Source organism: Fusarium phalaenopsidis (genome assembly GCF_050370095.1).
Source record: "Fusarium phalaenopsidis strain FUZ10S chromosome Unknown contig_32318, whole genome shotgun sequence".
Classification (NCBI taxonomy): Eukaryota; Fungi; Ascomycota; class Sordariomycetes; order Hypocreales; family Nectriaceae; genus Fusarium; species Fusarium phalaenopsidis.
The window spans coordinates 114,649-127,108 of record NW_028145398.1 but is presented as its reverse complement, the minus strand read 5'-3'; the positions used below and the strand labels follow the sequence as shown (position 1 = coordinate 127,108).

At 51.3% G+C, this 12,460-nt stretch overlaps 3 protein-coding genes across 3 annotated transcripts; 2 read left to right on the top strand and 1 right to left on the bottom strand.

Annotated features, from left to right (window-relative positions):
- Positions 1-3,830: 3,830 nt before the first annotated feature.
- Positions 3,831-6,531, top strand: LRP88_12442 (uncharacterized protein; the record flags this gene model as incomplete). The annotated part of the gene is made up of 3 exons (XM_083248835.1): positions 3,831-4,051; positions 4,103-5,116; positions 5,166-6,531. The coding sequence occupies 3 exons, from the start codon at positions 3,831-3,833 to the stop codon at positions 6,529-6,531; spliced, it is 2,601 nt and encodes an 866-aa protein (XP_083095290.1).
- A 536-nt stretch (positions 6,532-7,067) lies between these two features.
- On the bottom strand, positions 7,068-8,279 carry LRP88_12441 (SNG1 family protein; the record flags this gene model as incomplete). Its single annotated transcript, XM_083248834.1, has 1 exon — positions 7,068-8,279. The coding sequence occupies one exon, from the start codon at positions 8,277-8,279 to the stop codon at positions 7,068-7,070; it is 1,212 nt and encodes a 403-aa protein (XP_083095289.1).
- Positions 8,280-11,397: 3,118 nt separating this feature from the next.
- Positions 11,398-12,355, top strand: LRP88_12440 (RTA1 domain-containing protein; the record flags this gene model as incomplete). Its single annotated transcript, XM_083248833.1, has 3 exons — positions 11,398-11,597; positions 11,647-12,026; positions 12,078-12,355. The coding sequence occupies 3 exons, from the start codon at positions 11,398-11,400 to the stop codon at positions 12,353-12,355; spliced, it is 858 nt and encodes a 285-aa protein (XP_083095288.1).
- Between the last annotated feature and the right edge of the window lie 105 nt (positions 12,356-12,460).

Genomic DNA, 12,460 nt, shown 5'->3' with positions numbered 1-12,460 from the left:
CATGCTGGCCGAGGGGATTCGCACTTGTTTACGAGAACAAGAACAGGTCAATGGTGAAATGGGCAAGTTTTTCGGTTCTCCAAAGAAAACCTTGAGTGATGAGTACCTATGACACATGAGAATTGCGCCTTGACCGAGCTCGGGCGAAATCTCACCAAGGTTCAGGCACGACAAATTTTGGTCCCCAGTTTCAACGACGAGAAGACTAGAACCAGAATTAAACTAGGTACCAGGATTTGATTCAGTGAGACGAGTTGTTCATTCATCGAGATCTTGTTCAACGACCAGACGTTCGGATTATAGGTAATAACTACAAACCTGTTCAGAAACAGAAACAATAGACGCCAGTCTAGTTCTGCAATTAGTCGAGTTAAAATACCATAACAAGGATAACCATGCTTGCTTTCAGCATCGTGTCTAGCATCGGAGGCCCAAGAGTGCTTACCAAGTTGGCTGGTCTATCAGCGCATCACGATTGACGTAGACCCAAGACATTTTGTGCAACATCAACACGATAATTAACCATTTTACGATAATTTTTACAAAACGCACTATCATTGACGGTGTATTCCGTAGTATTACTAGACTTTATCACCTTTGTCAAAGCTGCTTTGCTCCGTATGTGTTGCTCAAGCTCTTCCCACTTGTCCCCTACCTACCTACCCTAATGAGGAGTGTTGCACACGGCGATCTTCTTTCAAAGCCAATCTTGATTTTCGTCCAAGTATTAAAAGTAACAATATTGATCAAACCAAAGGGAGTTCTCCTTTAACTCGACCCTATCGTCACTAATAGCTATACGTGTTTTCTCATAATCATAACTTCCCTGTGGTCCCTCAACACAGCCAATATGAATGACATCCCAGCTCCTCAACAGGCCGTATCATACGTAAACATTCATATAGCAATCTTCCAACTTTATATCACACCATTATCTACTGCTGTCGTGGCCTTTCAATCATTATCATTGCACCCTCCTTCAAGTCCAGTGATTGCATAAGCATTCAACATCTTTCCTCATTCTACGCGTCATTATCACGTTGACTGTCTCACTACTGTGTTGCATGACTAGATGTGCGCAAATTACAAAGAAAGCAGATGCATGCAGTTACCAGAGATACACTATTCACATTCCACCACATGAACCTCGTCAACTGCACCTGACAAAGGGCAGGCAAAAGAACAAGAAATCAAGGAATGAGGCAAGCACATCGCCTTCACGAGTCCAGACTCTGCGGCCGTCGATGGTGCCAAACCAATAGTGTTGAGCCCTTGTCTAAGACACGAACCCCCTCCTCAAATGGCAAGGCGTCCCAGCATTCCTTAGACATGTGCCGCGCCGTCCCTCAGATGAAGGGGCACGGAAATTCCTTCCTCTACTCGGTTTTCCCCCTTATTTCAGTGAAGATCTTCGCACGGGAACTGCCCGTCCCGGCCCGTCAAGGGAATCCTCCATGAATGGTTGGGTTTCAGGTAGTTGATTGCATGACGACGACTTCACCTTGTAGGGCCGCGACAACCGGTCTTTAGCGAGGAAGAACCCAATCAGTGCCAGTGGAGCCAACAGGGCTGTTATTGACGAAATTGATCTTGTCAATATTCAATATCTGGTATCTACCAAAACTTGCCGCGTCCAGACCGCTATCCCTCCTGGAGACCACCGAAGATCCAGGAGCCGTTTTTCGCAAGACGCGACACGGAAAAATGGATTGCAACAGGGCAACAGTCTTGAATGACAGCATAATCAATAGAATTATAATTATGTAGAATGTATTGATACCATGGCCCAGGTCCTTGAAGTGTTGGCCGAAGAAAATGACGCCTTGCCTCAAGGAGAATTCTTCAAGGACAAGCTTTTCTTCACCTGCTGCGGATCCAATGGGAGATTTTTAGTGGTAAAAAACGTGTATTCGAAAAACTCTAGGTTTCCAACGGTGTAACGATAAAAGAACTAATCCTATTTTTAAACCAGCACCACCTCGATCCACGCACCGTCGTTCAGTGAGTCACTTCCCTTCTTATACAGGCAGAGATTGTGTCGAACTATGCACAGCAATAGTTGCCACATGAAATGCTCAACTAGAGAGAGGGAGGCTCCACAGTCCAGGGTAAGAGGAGATCATCATTCAACATCGAGGGTATTCAGATCTCGGGTCGCTGCTCGACGCGTGGAGATGCCATGAATAGTACTCGCGTGGTTTTTCTACAGTACGATAGGTAATCTTGGTTTGGTTACTTCCCTCACTGGGCAGAAAGAAGTGATACGTAGAGAAAGACCGACTTCCGGATCATGCTTCCTTAGAACCTTGACATCAGGTGCTGATTCTTGCCCAACATCATGTCTACCAATCATTCCTAAGCCACCAGCCCCCAGCCTCTGTGCCAGACAGTTACGATCTGCAGATCTCGGGGTGCCCATATCTGCTTGATATTTACCAACGCTTTCGGAAAGCAGCTTGCACAACAACGGCACTATGCATCTAAGCTGAGGCTATGCAGCCCGCTGTGAACGGTTAATATTTCTGAATGCAACGGTGCATAATCGCTCACAATCTCAAGCTGCTCAAGTAGACAGGCTCTACAACCCAAGACGGAGTCCACCAAGTCGCACATGAGACAATGCCCCTGAGGCTTACGCGTCAGGACAATTGTGTCATCTCAAGACTTGACGGAACCGGTCCATGGAAGGCGCCGAGAGCAGAGCCGCTCGAGGGGCAAAAACAGCAAACAAGATAAGCTTCGACTGCATCTTCATGTCTAGACTAAGAAAAGTCCGTGATGCGTGGAATGACATCGACTTCATCTACGAGTGGACAAGAATGTCGCTGGACGGGGCATCTCAACGTCGAGGGGGAGCGCCCCGTGATTGATAATCGCCGTTTAATCTTCCAAGAATCCAGGCATGCCATGTTTATTCCTGTTGGCCCAACTCCGAAAAGCCACTCGGATGTCTGCTGCATGCCTGGAGGCCAGCCATTCAGAGCCATGGATTCGCTCGTTGGTGGTGAGATCAGGCTAGCCTCAAGATGCCCTGCATCCGAACTCTCGTCCCGTTGGTGTCTGGGGCGGTTTCCGAAGAATTCTAGAGAGACTATCTGTATCCTGTGCCTGTCAATCTCCCAGCTAGAAGGTGCCACAGAGTATTGCCATTCCTATCTTGTCGTTAGCTCAGGCCAAGGACCTCATCCAAGTCCGATATGGCTTGGCCGGTTGAAAACAGGTCAGGGGCGCGTTAGACATGTGAACTTTAATTTGGTTCAAGAGAGTGGCAGGTCTTGCAGCAGGACTTGATCTCGATGGAATCCGATGGCATTGTTGTAGAGATCGCCTCAAACAGAGATGCAGGGCGACTGAGCAATGTGACTCTCCGCTTGGAGACGCGAACGGACAAGGCTAGAGATGTTAGCCCCTCTAGCAACCAGGTTCCATGTGGTATGAGCAGGGGCTTCGAGAAATGAATCTGGTCCCTCCTTCAAGTCTAGACTGCTTTCGATAGCCTTGGTCACGCCTTTCAGGGTGAGACATTGTCTGTAGTCGCCCACGTTTAGTGAGGAACGGGTAGGCAGGGCAGCCGCCCTTGCATGCTTTCGGTGGTGGGAACACAAGGGAGCGGAATGCACGAGGCTTTTGGTTCGAAAACGACGAACATCAGGAGAAAACAGACAAATAGAAGGGACCAGAATTTTGTATATATATCGGTCCAACTTCTTGTCCAGAAACATATCACCTCGTCCTCCATTCTCCATCCACTGAGGAACAGGTCACTCGTTTAAACATCTTTCGTTCCCTTACCACTTTCGCTTAATTGTCTTTTCAAAAGCAACTTCAGCATGCGTTTCTCACTTGCCTTGCTCGGGGCCATCGCCCCGGGTGCCCTCGCCCAGGGGGTCCGCTTCACCAACACCAGCACGCCCGCCATCACCACGACCGAGGCGACGTCATCCAATCCCACCTCGACTGACGCTCCAGTCTCTGAGCCTGTCGACCTTGGCTCTGCTTCCCTTGGCCCCGGCGCTACTTTTGTCACTGGTCCCAACGGCGGAGTGGCCATGTAAGTTGATGCTGAGCCGATTGGAAATCCCACCACTAACCTCTTGTGCAGTCAACTTTCTGCTCCTGCCAACGGTTTTGCCTCTTTCAGTGTTTCCGGTTCTACTCCTTTTGGAATCAACATCGGAGATCTCATCAGGATTCTCTTCGACATCCTCGTCCTGCTCCTCGAGTCGCTCAGCAAGCGTGATGATGCCACCGACTGCTCCCTTGATGTCCGCGTGAACGGCGCGTCCCTTTACAATGAGGTTCTGCTGTACAACGGTGGCACTTACCAGTCCCTCCAGAGTGGCGATACCCAGGCCGGTGCTGATGCTCCTGAACTCGAGTTCATCCAGACCTGCGGTGCCAACCCCGTTGCCATGGTTGTTGCCAACGTCGCTGTCGGTGCCAACGGTGCTTCCAACACTGGTGGTGGTATTCCCCCTGTGAACCCCACTGAGACTGACGACACTCCTACCGGTACTGAGACTGACGGCTCTGAGCCCACTGGCACTGAGACTGATGACACTGGTGCTCCCACTGGTACTGAGACTGACGGTACCGGCGCCCCTACCGGCACCGAGACCGACGACACTGGTGCCCCTACCGGTACTGAGACTGACGACACCGGTGCTCCCACTGGTACCGAGACTGATGGCACTGGTGCCCCTACCGGTACCGAGACTGAGGGCTCTGAGCCCACTGGCACTGAGACTGACGACACTGGTTCTCCTACCGGCACCGAGACCGATGGCTCTGCCACTGGTACCGAGACTGGCTCTGAGCCCACCGGCACTGAGACTGATGGTTCTGCTACTGGTACCGAGACTGAGGGCTCTGGTACTGCTACTGGCACTGAGACTGAGGGCTCTGGTACTGCCACTGGTACCGAGACTGGTGCTACCACCACTGCCAGCTCCGTCCCCGGCTTCCCTCCCACCAGCAACGGCTTCGTCTTCTTCGGTTGCACTGGCTCTTCCTCCGGCTTCCCCACCTTCGAGCTTGCTCTTTCCAGCCCCAACATGGATATCGACCTGTGCAGCGAGAGCTGCCAGGGCAGCAACTACTTTGGTGTTTACGACACGTGAGTTCCTTAACCCCTTTTAACAAGTCAATCTTCTAATACATAACAGTGACTGCTACTGCGGTTCTGAGATTGATGGCGACAACACCAGCATCGTTCCCCCTGAACAGTGTGACATTGAGTGCCCTGGCGATGACTCCCAGAACTGCGGTGGTGACGCTCCCGCTACTCGCCGCAGCCGCATCCAGGCCCGCCAGAACGTCCCCAACAGCATCCGCCTGACCGTCTACATCTCTGCTGAGTTCAGCGGCCCCGGCACCAGCATCTTCGTCACCGATGTCATCACCGCCACTGTCACTGACCAGCTGACCCTGACCACCACCTTTGTCACCACCCTCACCGGTCCTGCCACCACCCAGACTGCTACCGTCACCGCCATCTACGAGTGCTTCAATGGCCGCTGCTTCCCTCAGGACGGCGGCTTCAACCTTCCCGGAGGCTCTGGTGGCCGCATCGTCTACATCTTCAAGCCCTACCCCGGTGAGGACTGCGACGGCCAGACTGTCTACATCCCCGAGCCCTGCAGCTGCAAGGGTGGCAGCCACTACGTCCCCATCATCTGCCACAGCGACGTCTGCCACGGAAAGACCGTCTACAAGCCCGAGCAGACCAAGCACATTGGCGGCGGCGACATCGTCTTCACCCCCGTTGACTGCCATGTTTGCAAGGATGGCAACGTCATCTACAAGCCCTGGGAGGATGACTACGACATCATTGGTGCTCCTGGCTGCACTGGTTCCAGCTGCCCTCCTACCTGGAAGCCCGGTCACGGCAGCTTTGCTCCCGGCGGTGGTTCTTCTGCTCCTGGCGGTGGCTCTGCTCCTGGTGGTGGTTCTTCTGCTCCTGGTGGTGGTTCGTCTGCCCCTGGCGGCGGTTCGTCTGCTCCTGGTGGTGGTTCCTCGGCTCCTGGTGGTGGTTCTTCTGCTCCTGGTGGCGGCTCTTCCGCTCCCGGTGGTGGCTCTTCCGCTCCCGGTGGTGGCTCTTCTGCTCCTGGAGGCGACTCTTCTGCCCCTGGCGGCGGTTCTTCTGCTCCCGGTGGCGGTGAGTCTGCTGCCCCCGGTGGTGGCTCTGCTGCTCCTGGCGGTGGTGAGGCTACTGGCACCAAGGGCTCTGGTGGTGACTCTGCCGCCCCTGGTGGTGGTTCCGCTGCTCCCGGTGGTGGCTCTGCTGCTCCTGGCGGTGGTGAGGCTACTGGCACCAAGGGCTCTGGTGGTGACTCTGCCGCCCCTGGTGGTGGTTCCGCTGCTCCCGGTGGTGGCTCCGCTGCTCCTGGCGGTGGTGAGTCTACCGCTCCCGGAGGTGGTGAGACTGGCGGCGAGGCCGACAGCACCAAGCCTGTTACCGTGTCCGGTGCCGGCAAGCAGGCTGTCAGCATCATTGCCGTCCTCGCCAGCATCTTCGCTGCTGCCCTTTAAAAAAGCTGCTTGCACGTTTAGAGTTCGTTTCAAGGATCCGATGTCATGTCTTTCGTCATTATTTTTGTGTGTGCCCCCTTTTTTCAATGCTCGGAGCCTGGGAGGGATAATACTCGATGGTGGACTTGTTTCTCTGCCACCTGTTTGTAATTAGACCTGCGCGAATTTCAATTTCACCGAGATCATTGTTTAATAATGATTTAATTCACTCTGTATCTATTACTGACTATTCTCCTCGTGCTCATCCGTGACTATCTCTCCTGGAGTCATCGCAATTGGCAGTGCTGCTGCAGCTTTGGCTCGATTGAGCGCTTGTATTACAAGTCACCTAGTTTGAGAGCATCTTGTGTATTCTAGGACTCCCTTCCCTCACGTACCATACTGACTTTACTATATGGACGTTCTGAAGGTGAAGCTACATGAAAGGTTGTTGCACAGTGATGTCAATGCGGGCATTCGGAGTTCAGGGAGCCTAATCATTCAAGCTTGGCTTTTCTCATTCCTTCATTGGCCTCAAGCTTATAATACTATATACGTCATTGTCCTGGGTCCTTCATCACACTAGTTGACCCATCCATCTGCAGCGTCTTTGCCTCATCCATACTCTCATTCATCAAGCATCTCCTTCTCACTGCCCAGGCACTCGTCAAATGTCCAACCACCCACCACCCAGACAGTACCGGCAAGGCAACTTCATTCTGTGCCTTGCATCCACCTGACCATATCGTCATGAGAAGAGTCCAAGTGTTATGCGCAGGCAACGCATAGGACCAACGATAGAAGCCTGCCGAGAGCTCAAAGGGCCAAATCGTACTGGCGACGTTGAGGATGATCCAGGTGAGGAAAAAGAAGGTAAAGAATTTGATGGGCACCGCCACGTCAAGTATCGAATCCACGACGAGGTAGTTGACTTCCATGTAAAACCAGAGGCACATCCAGGTCTCAAAGAACTGACCTCGAGAAGCGCCCCAGTCTTCGCGGAATGCCCAGATATAACCAGACATGCCAATTCCACACAGCAGAGTGTATACCTTGCTAATAATCAACCGAATAAGGTATATATCGCGCTTTGAAAGCTCGGTAAATACGCCAGTCTCAGTAAAGATGCCGTTCATGGCCATGGAAAAGAAGAATTGCATCAGGACCGGCATAACCATCGAGACGGTGTTGAATAGAACCCGCGATCCTTGACTCGTAGGCATAAGGTCGATGAAAGAAGCTTCAATTGGGTTGAGAAATACATTGGAAGAAACAGGGTCGCTGAGGTTGACGGCTGAGCGTGCCTCATTGGCAACACGATAGTAGATCCGAGAGGCTGCGCTGACAAGGGCCCTCATGCCTGGGTCGATAATGGATGAAGTGATGACCGGATAGTAGATTCCGTTGAATATGTAAGAAATCGTTTTTCTCGGGTCATAATCAGTTGTATTTTCCCCCTGAATAGCGTCCATGAGACGAATCGACGCGTCGGAGTGGGTGTAGATAGCTCCCCAGTAACCATCTTTGCAAACAGCTTCTTGCAGTAAATCTGGATTGGGATACTCGGATATCGACCGGTACTCAAGAGTGGGAAACGTTTTGGCTTCAAGCGCTTGATATGCGAGTGACAATGATGTTCCAATTTCAGCACCGTCATAGTCAACCGCCAACACTTTCAATGCCTGAGCTCGGGACCCAGACTTAAAGAGGACACCGTAGAGGTAGGACATGTTTGCCAGGAAGAGAAGCTGCAGTATGGTGCCCACCATGGCGACTGGTATTATGAACTGAGGCCATCGTTGGGACCAATAAGGGGAGCGAAACGGTTTTCGGGAGGAGGCCCGTAGTGGGAATAGGGGCATGGTTGATCAGAGGCAGGTTGGCCTATGAGAGGGTTCAAGAAAATGTATGGACTCTGTATGAGACGAGCGTAAAAGCTAGCTAAGTTGAAATGGGAAAAGGAGCCCAAGGCATTTTAAACAAATCTCTATTCCCCATCATGGGCTCGTAAAATCAGGTGGTGTTACCTAGCCTTGTCAAGCCAGGGGGGCAGACGCCAGGTCAAGATCACGAACCGAATCAGCCCAATCCAAATCTTTACGAACTTCCAAGACGTCTGTTAGCAGCATCAGGGCGCCTAGAGGCGAAAATCATGGCTTGATGCCTTGGAATCTTTCGACTTGGAGTCAAGGTTCATCGTGCCCAGCCAACAACGCAGTCCGCCCTTCCAATGTCTCCGCTAACATGCCCCAAGCGTCGTCATGAGCCCTGACGAAGATTTCCAAACTGCCGATTAGTAAGCGGTAGATGTTGAAGAACAACCTAACGCCGAATACCGAGTGGCCTGACGGGACACGGTTCACTCGTAACATCTATTGAATGCCGGTTCAGTGCCTAGTTGAGATCCCATCATTTATTCCGGGCTTGGATTTGTAAATGTTGTTGCTTGAATCATCAGCCAATGTTCTGGAACGAACACCCGCAGGTGCAGTCTTTCACACAGGCACGTCTTGTCGCTCTCAAAGTCCTTGAGCATTTGGGTAAGCAAGCATTTAAGACCAGTAACATTGAATTAGTGTGGATTTCAGAGGCCGTGAGTTAATAGTTCTTTAATTCAACATCAAAGCTCAGATAGAGACAGCATAGGTAAGATTCAGCTTGCGCCTATAACTTCAATCAAATCTATTTCTAACCAACACCTTACCATGTCAAAACCTTCTCCTCACTCCAGATACAAGTCCCTTGCTTCAGAGTCTTGATCCATATTCTCCGATGCTCTACATCAGTGACAACACCCATGTTGCACACTCGAGACGAACTTGGAATGTCAAATTGAGTGCAAACTTGCCCCAATCCCTCCTCCTCCACACGAATCACTTCCTCTGCCACAAGGGAAGCACCTATGCTATCCCAAACAGCCTCTCGCCTTGGAGCCGCTGTCAATATCGAGACTGCGCGACGACGAACGAGCGGATGACGGCATTTGAGTGCCACGTAGTACAAGAGCGGAACCGTTCCGATATCGACAGAGAACTGTGTTGTTGCTGTTGACGATAGAAGCTCTCCCGCTTTGTTCACAATATTTGTAAAATCCTCCGCAAACGAGTCAAAGTAAAGCTCGTCATCAGAGAAGCTGGCAATAAATATCATGTGCGCAGTATGATGCCAGAGCTTCATGATCGCGACCCTTGGACTCTCTTGCTCCTCCACATCCTGGGTAGAGAGAAAAGCTTCAAAATTTTGCAACCACTCTGCCAGACGGCGTTCGAGGTTCAAGGACTTGGAGTAGCGTAGTGAACGTTCCAGTTTGCGGGACACTGAATCCGGAACGACGTAAGCCAAAACAATATCGAGGGCCTTTCTGGCTTGTTGGAGACTTGTAAAGGGCTCTGAGGTTTCCTCTTCCGGTAGTGGCATGTGACACGGCAAATCCTGTATCATGGTTCGAGCTTGAAGAACCAAGCTTGTCCAAAGAGGTCCAAGCTGTGTTCGAATCATGTATCCGCCCGGGGATGATACCGACGTCCCATTGACGAGAGGTCGCTTGCCTTCTGCCCATTGCGACAAGACGAGCAAGCTGCTCCTCAAATGCGTTTGGGCAGCAGAATAGTCGCCCCTAAGCCACTCAAACGTGACACATAGAATAGAGCAGAGTAGTGTGATTTCCAGATTAGCCCAGCCTTGAGTTGTTATATGTTTGTTGAGAAGGCCAATGCCGACGCCATATTCGCCGATCGCTCTTTGTCTTAGCGTCAACGTGGATGAAGGGTAACTTGGCTCGGTGTGTGCGGTGTGAAAGCTTTCGTGAAGAGAACTGAGAGCGACGACCATTTGCCGCACACACGGCTCACGGCGGCTGATTTGGAGAATCAAGGTACTCCATAGATCGCTTTCAAAGAACCCACAAAGTTCCGGGGCGGTCCTGTTCCGAAAGTAGTCCAGGGCTCGATACCCCTGCTCTGATAAGGAGGAATCTCCAGATAGAACAAGGGAGCCAGCCGATGCAGACAGTGGAGGTGACGTTGACGCTTCTCTCTGAGCCAGAAGTGCTTCGTCTCTCGATTCCTTGACAGCGTACCCATCACACTGTCGACCAGTCTTGGTACAACGCTCACAAGCCGGTCTAGCACGATCACACCTAACACGACGAATACTAAGAAAGTCAACATCAGTAGCCGCATGAACAGATAAGGCTGAATAAGGGGGGATAGTTAAGCATACCGACAAACTCCACATCCCAGTTTAGAACGCGTATGCTTGGCCCTCTTTCGCGGAGGGCGGGCGTTAGCAGCGTCTGTTGGCATGGTCTTAAACGCGCGGTACCAAGAACTACCAAATACCACGGAAGATAAAGGAGAGATTCGAGTGGCTCGATCAGGCCGAAACATGAAAAGTTGTGAGTCTTCGGACTCGGACATGATCATCTCTCCTTTGTCTCCGCGGATGCATGTTCCGCAGTGGAGATAATCTCACCAGCAGCATTTTCTGATTGGTCTGTTCGTCTAAAAGCCAATCGCTTCTCAAAAGACGATCCCTGTCTAGGAATAGGGCGTCTTGGTGTGGGTTCCGAGCTTACACGCAGAGGCCGCGGTGACGGCATGTTATAACGAGCCGCGTGGCTCATGGGAAAGCATTTTGCGTGCGAGAATCAAGTGCATAGCCATTCTAATGTACAAGCGAATAGGCTCTGATTGGTTGGTTCGTTTAATGATAGACCTCATGTTTCGATGTCCAAATATTTAAGAATGGGGAGCCTGCAGGTGAGCTCGCCAGTTGTCAAGCTCAACCACGCCTCGAAACAGTCCTCAACAAGATCAATAACATATTTTTAATCGATTGCAAGTTTGTTGCACGTTTTTCAAGGCGGGATCTTTCACATAAATCATCATGACTATGGATATTCCCAACCTTGGCGGCAACGCCTTCTTCCTCACTTGCCACGCCCTTCTCATACTCCCCCAAATCTACTACGGCATCCGTCACAAAACATGGGGTTTCCTCTTTGGAATGTTCTGCGGCCACGTCCTTGAGATCATCGGCTATGTCGCCCGGATAAGAATGCATTTTCTGCATGACGAATTCTTAATGTGAGTCTCATCTCTCTATCACCACGACCTCCTCTCTAATGCAGTCTAGGTACATCGTTACCTTGACTATTGGCCCTGCCTTCTTCAGCGCAGCAACCTATCTCTGCCTAGCTCGAATCATCACTGTCTACGGCGAGGGCTTCTCCCGGTTCAGCCCCCGCACATACACCATCACCTTTATGATTTCCGACTTTGTCGCTCTCATCTTCCAAGCTGCAGGAGGAGCCATTCTCGGAGGCGAAGACCCGGCCAAGACCGACGCAGGCCTTGCCATCATCAAAACCGGTCTTGCGGCTCACTTGGCTGCCATTTCCATCTTTGTCATTCTGGCGGGCGAGCTTGGGTTCCGGATTCATCGTAACCGAGACGCCTGGAACCCCAACTTTAGGGAGTTGCAGCGATCCTGGCGATTTAAGATGTTTCTCATCTGTAGGTCAAAGTCAAAGGCATCAAGCATAATTCTGCTCTAACGATACATAGGCCTTGCGGCTGCTACCCTTTGCATCCTGATCAGAACCTCGTACCGAGTTGCCGAGCTCAGCGGTGGTTACGACAGCGAGCTAGCCAATGATGAAACGGCATTCATGATCCTCGAGGGCGCCATGATTGTCGTTGCCTCGGCCTGTCTACTCGCTGGCCATCCTGGTGTCTGCTTCGAGGGTCGCTGGGAAGAAGCCGATTTCCAGCTGAGAAAGACTGATGAGTCCGCTCAGTTTGAAAAGACAGAGTCTGATCCAGTTCCCCTGTCATATGTCTAACCACTACGATGGCACCTGGATTCGGAAAGACAGAAACGCGATAGTTAAGGATTGGAGTTTGGCATAGTATAGACTTGGTTTTCCTTTGTTAGTGGGAGGGATTAA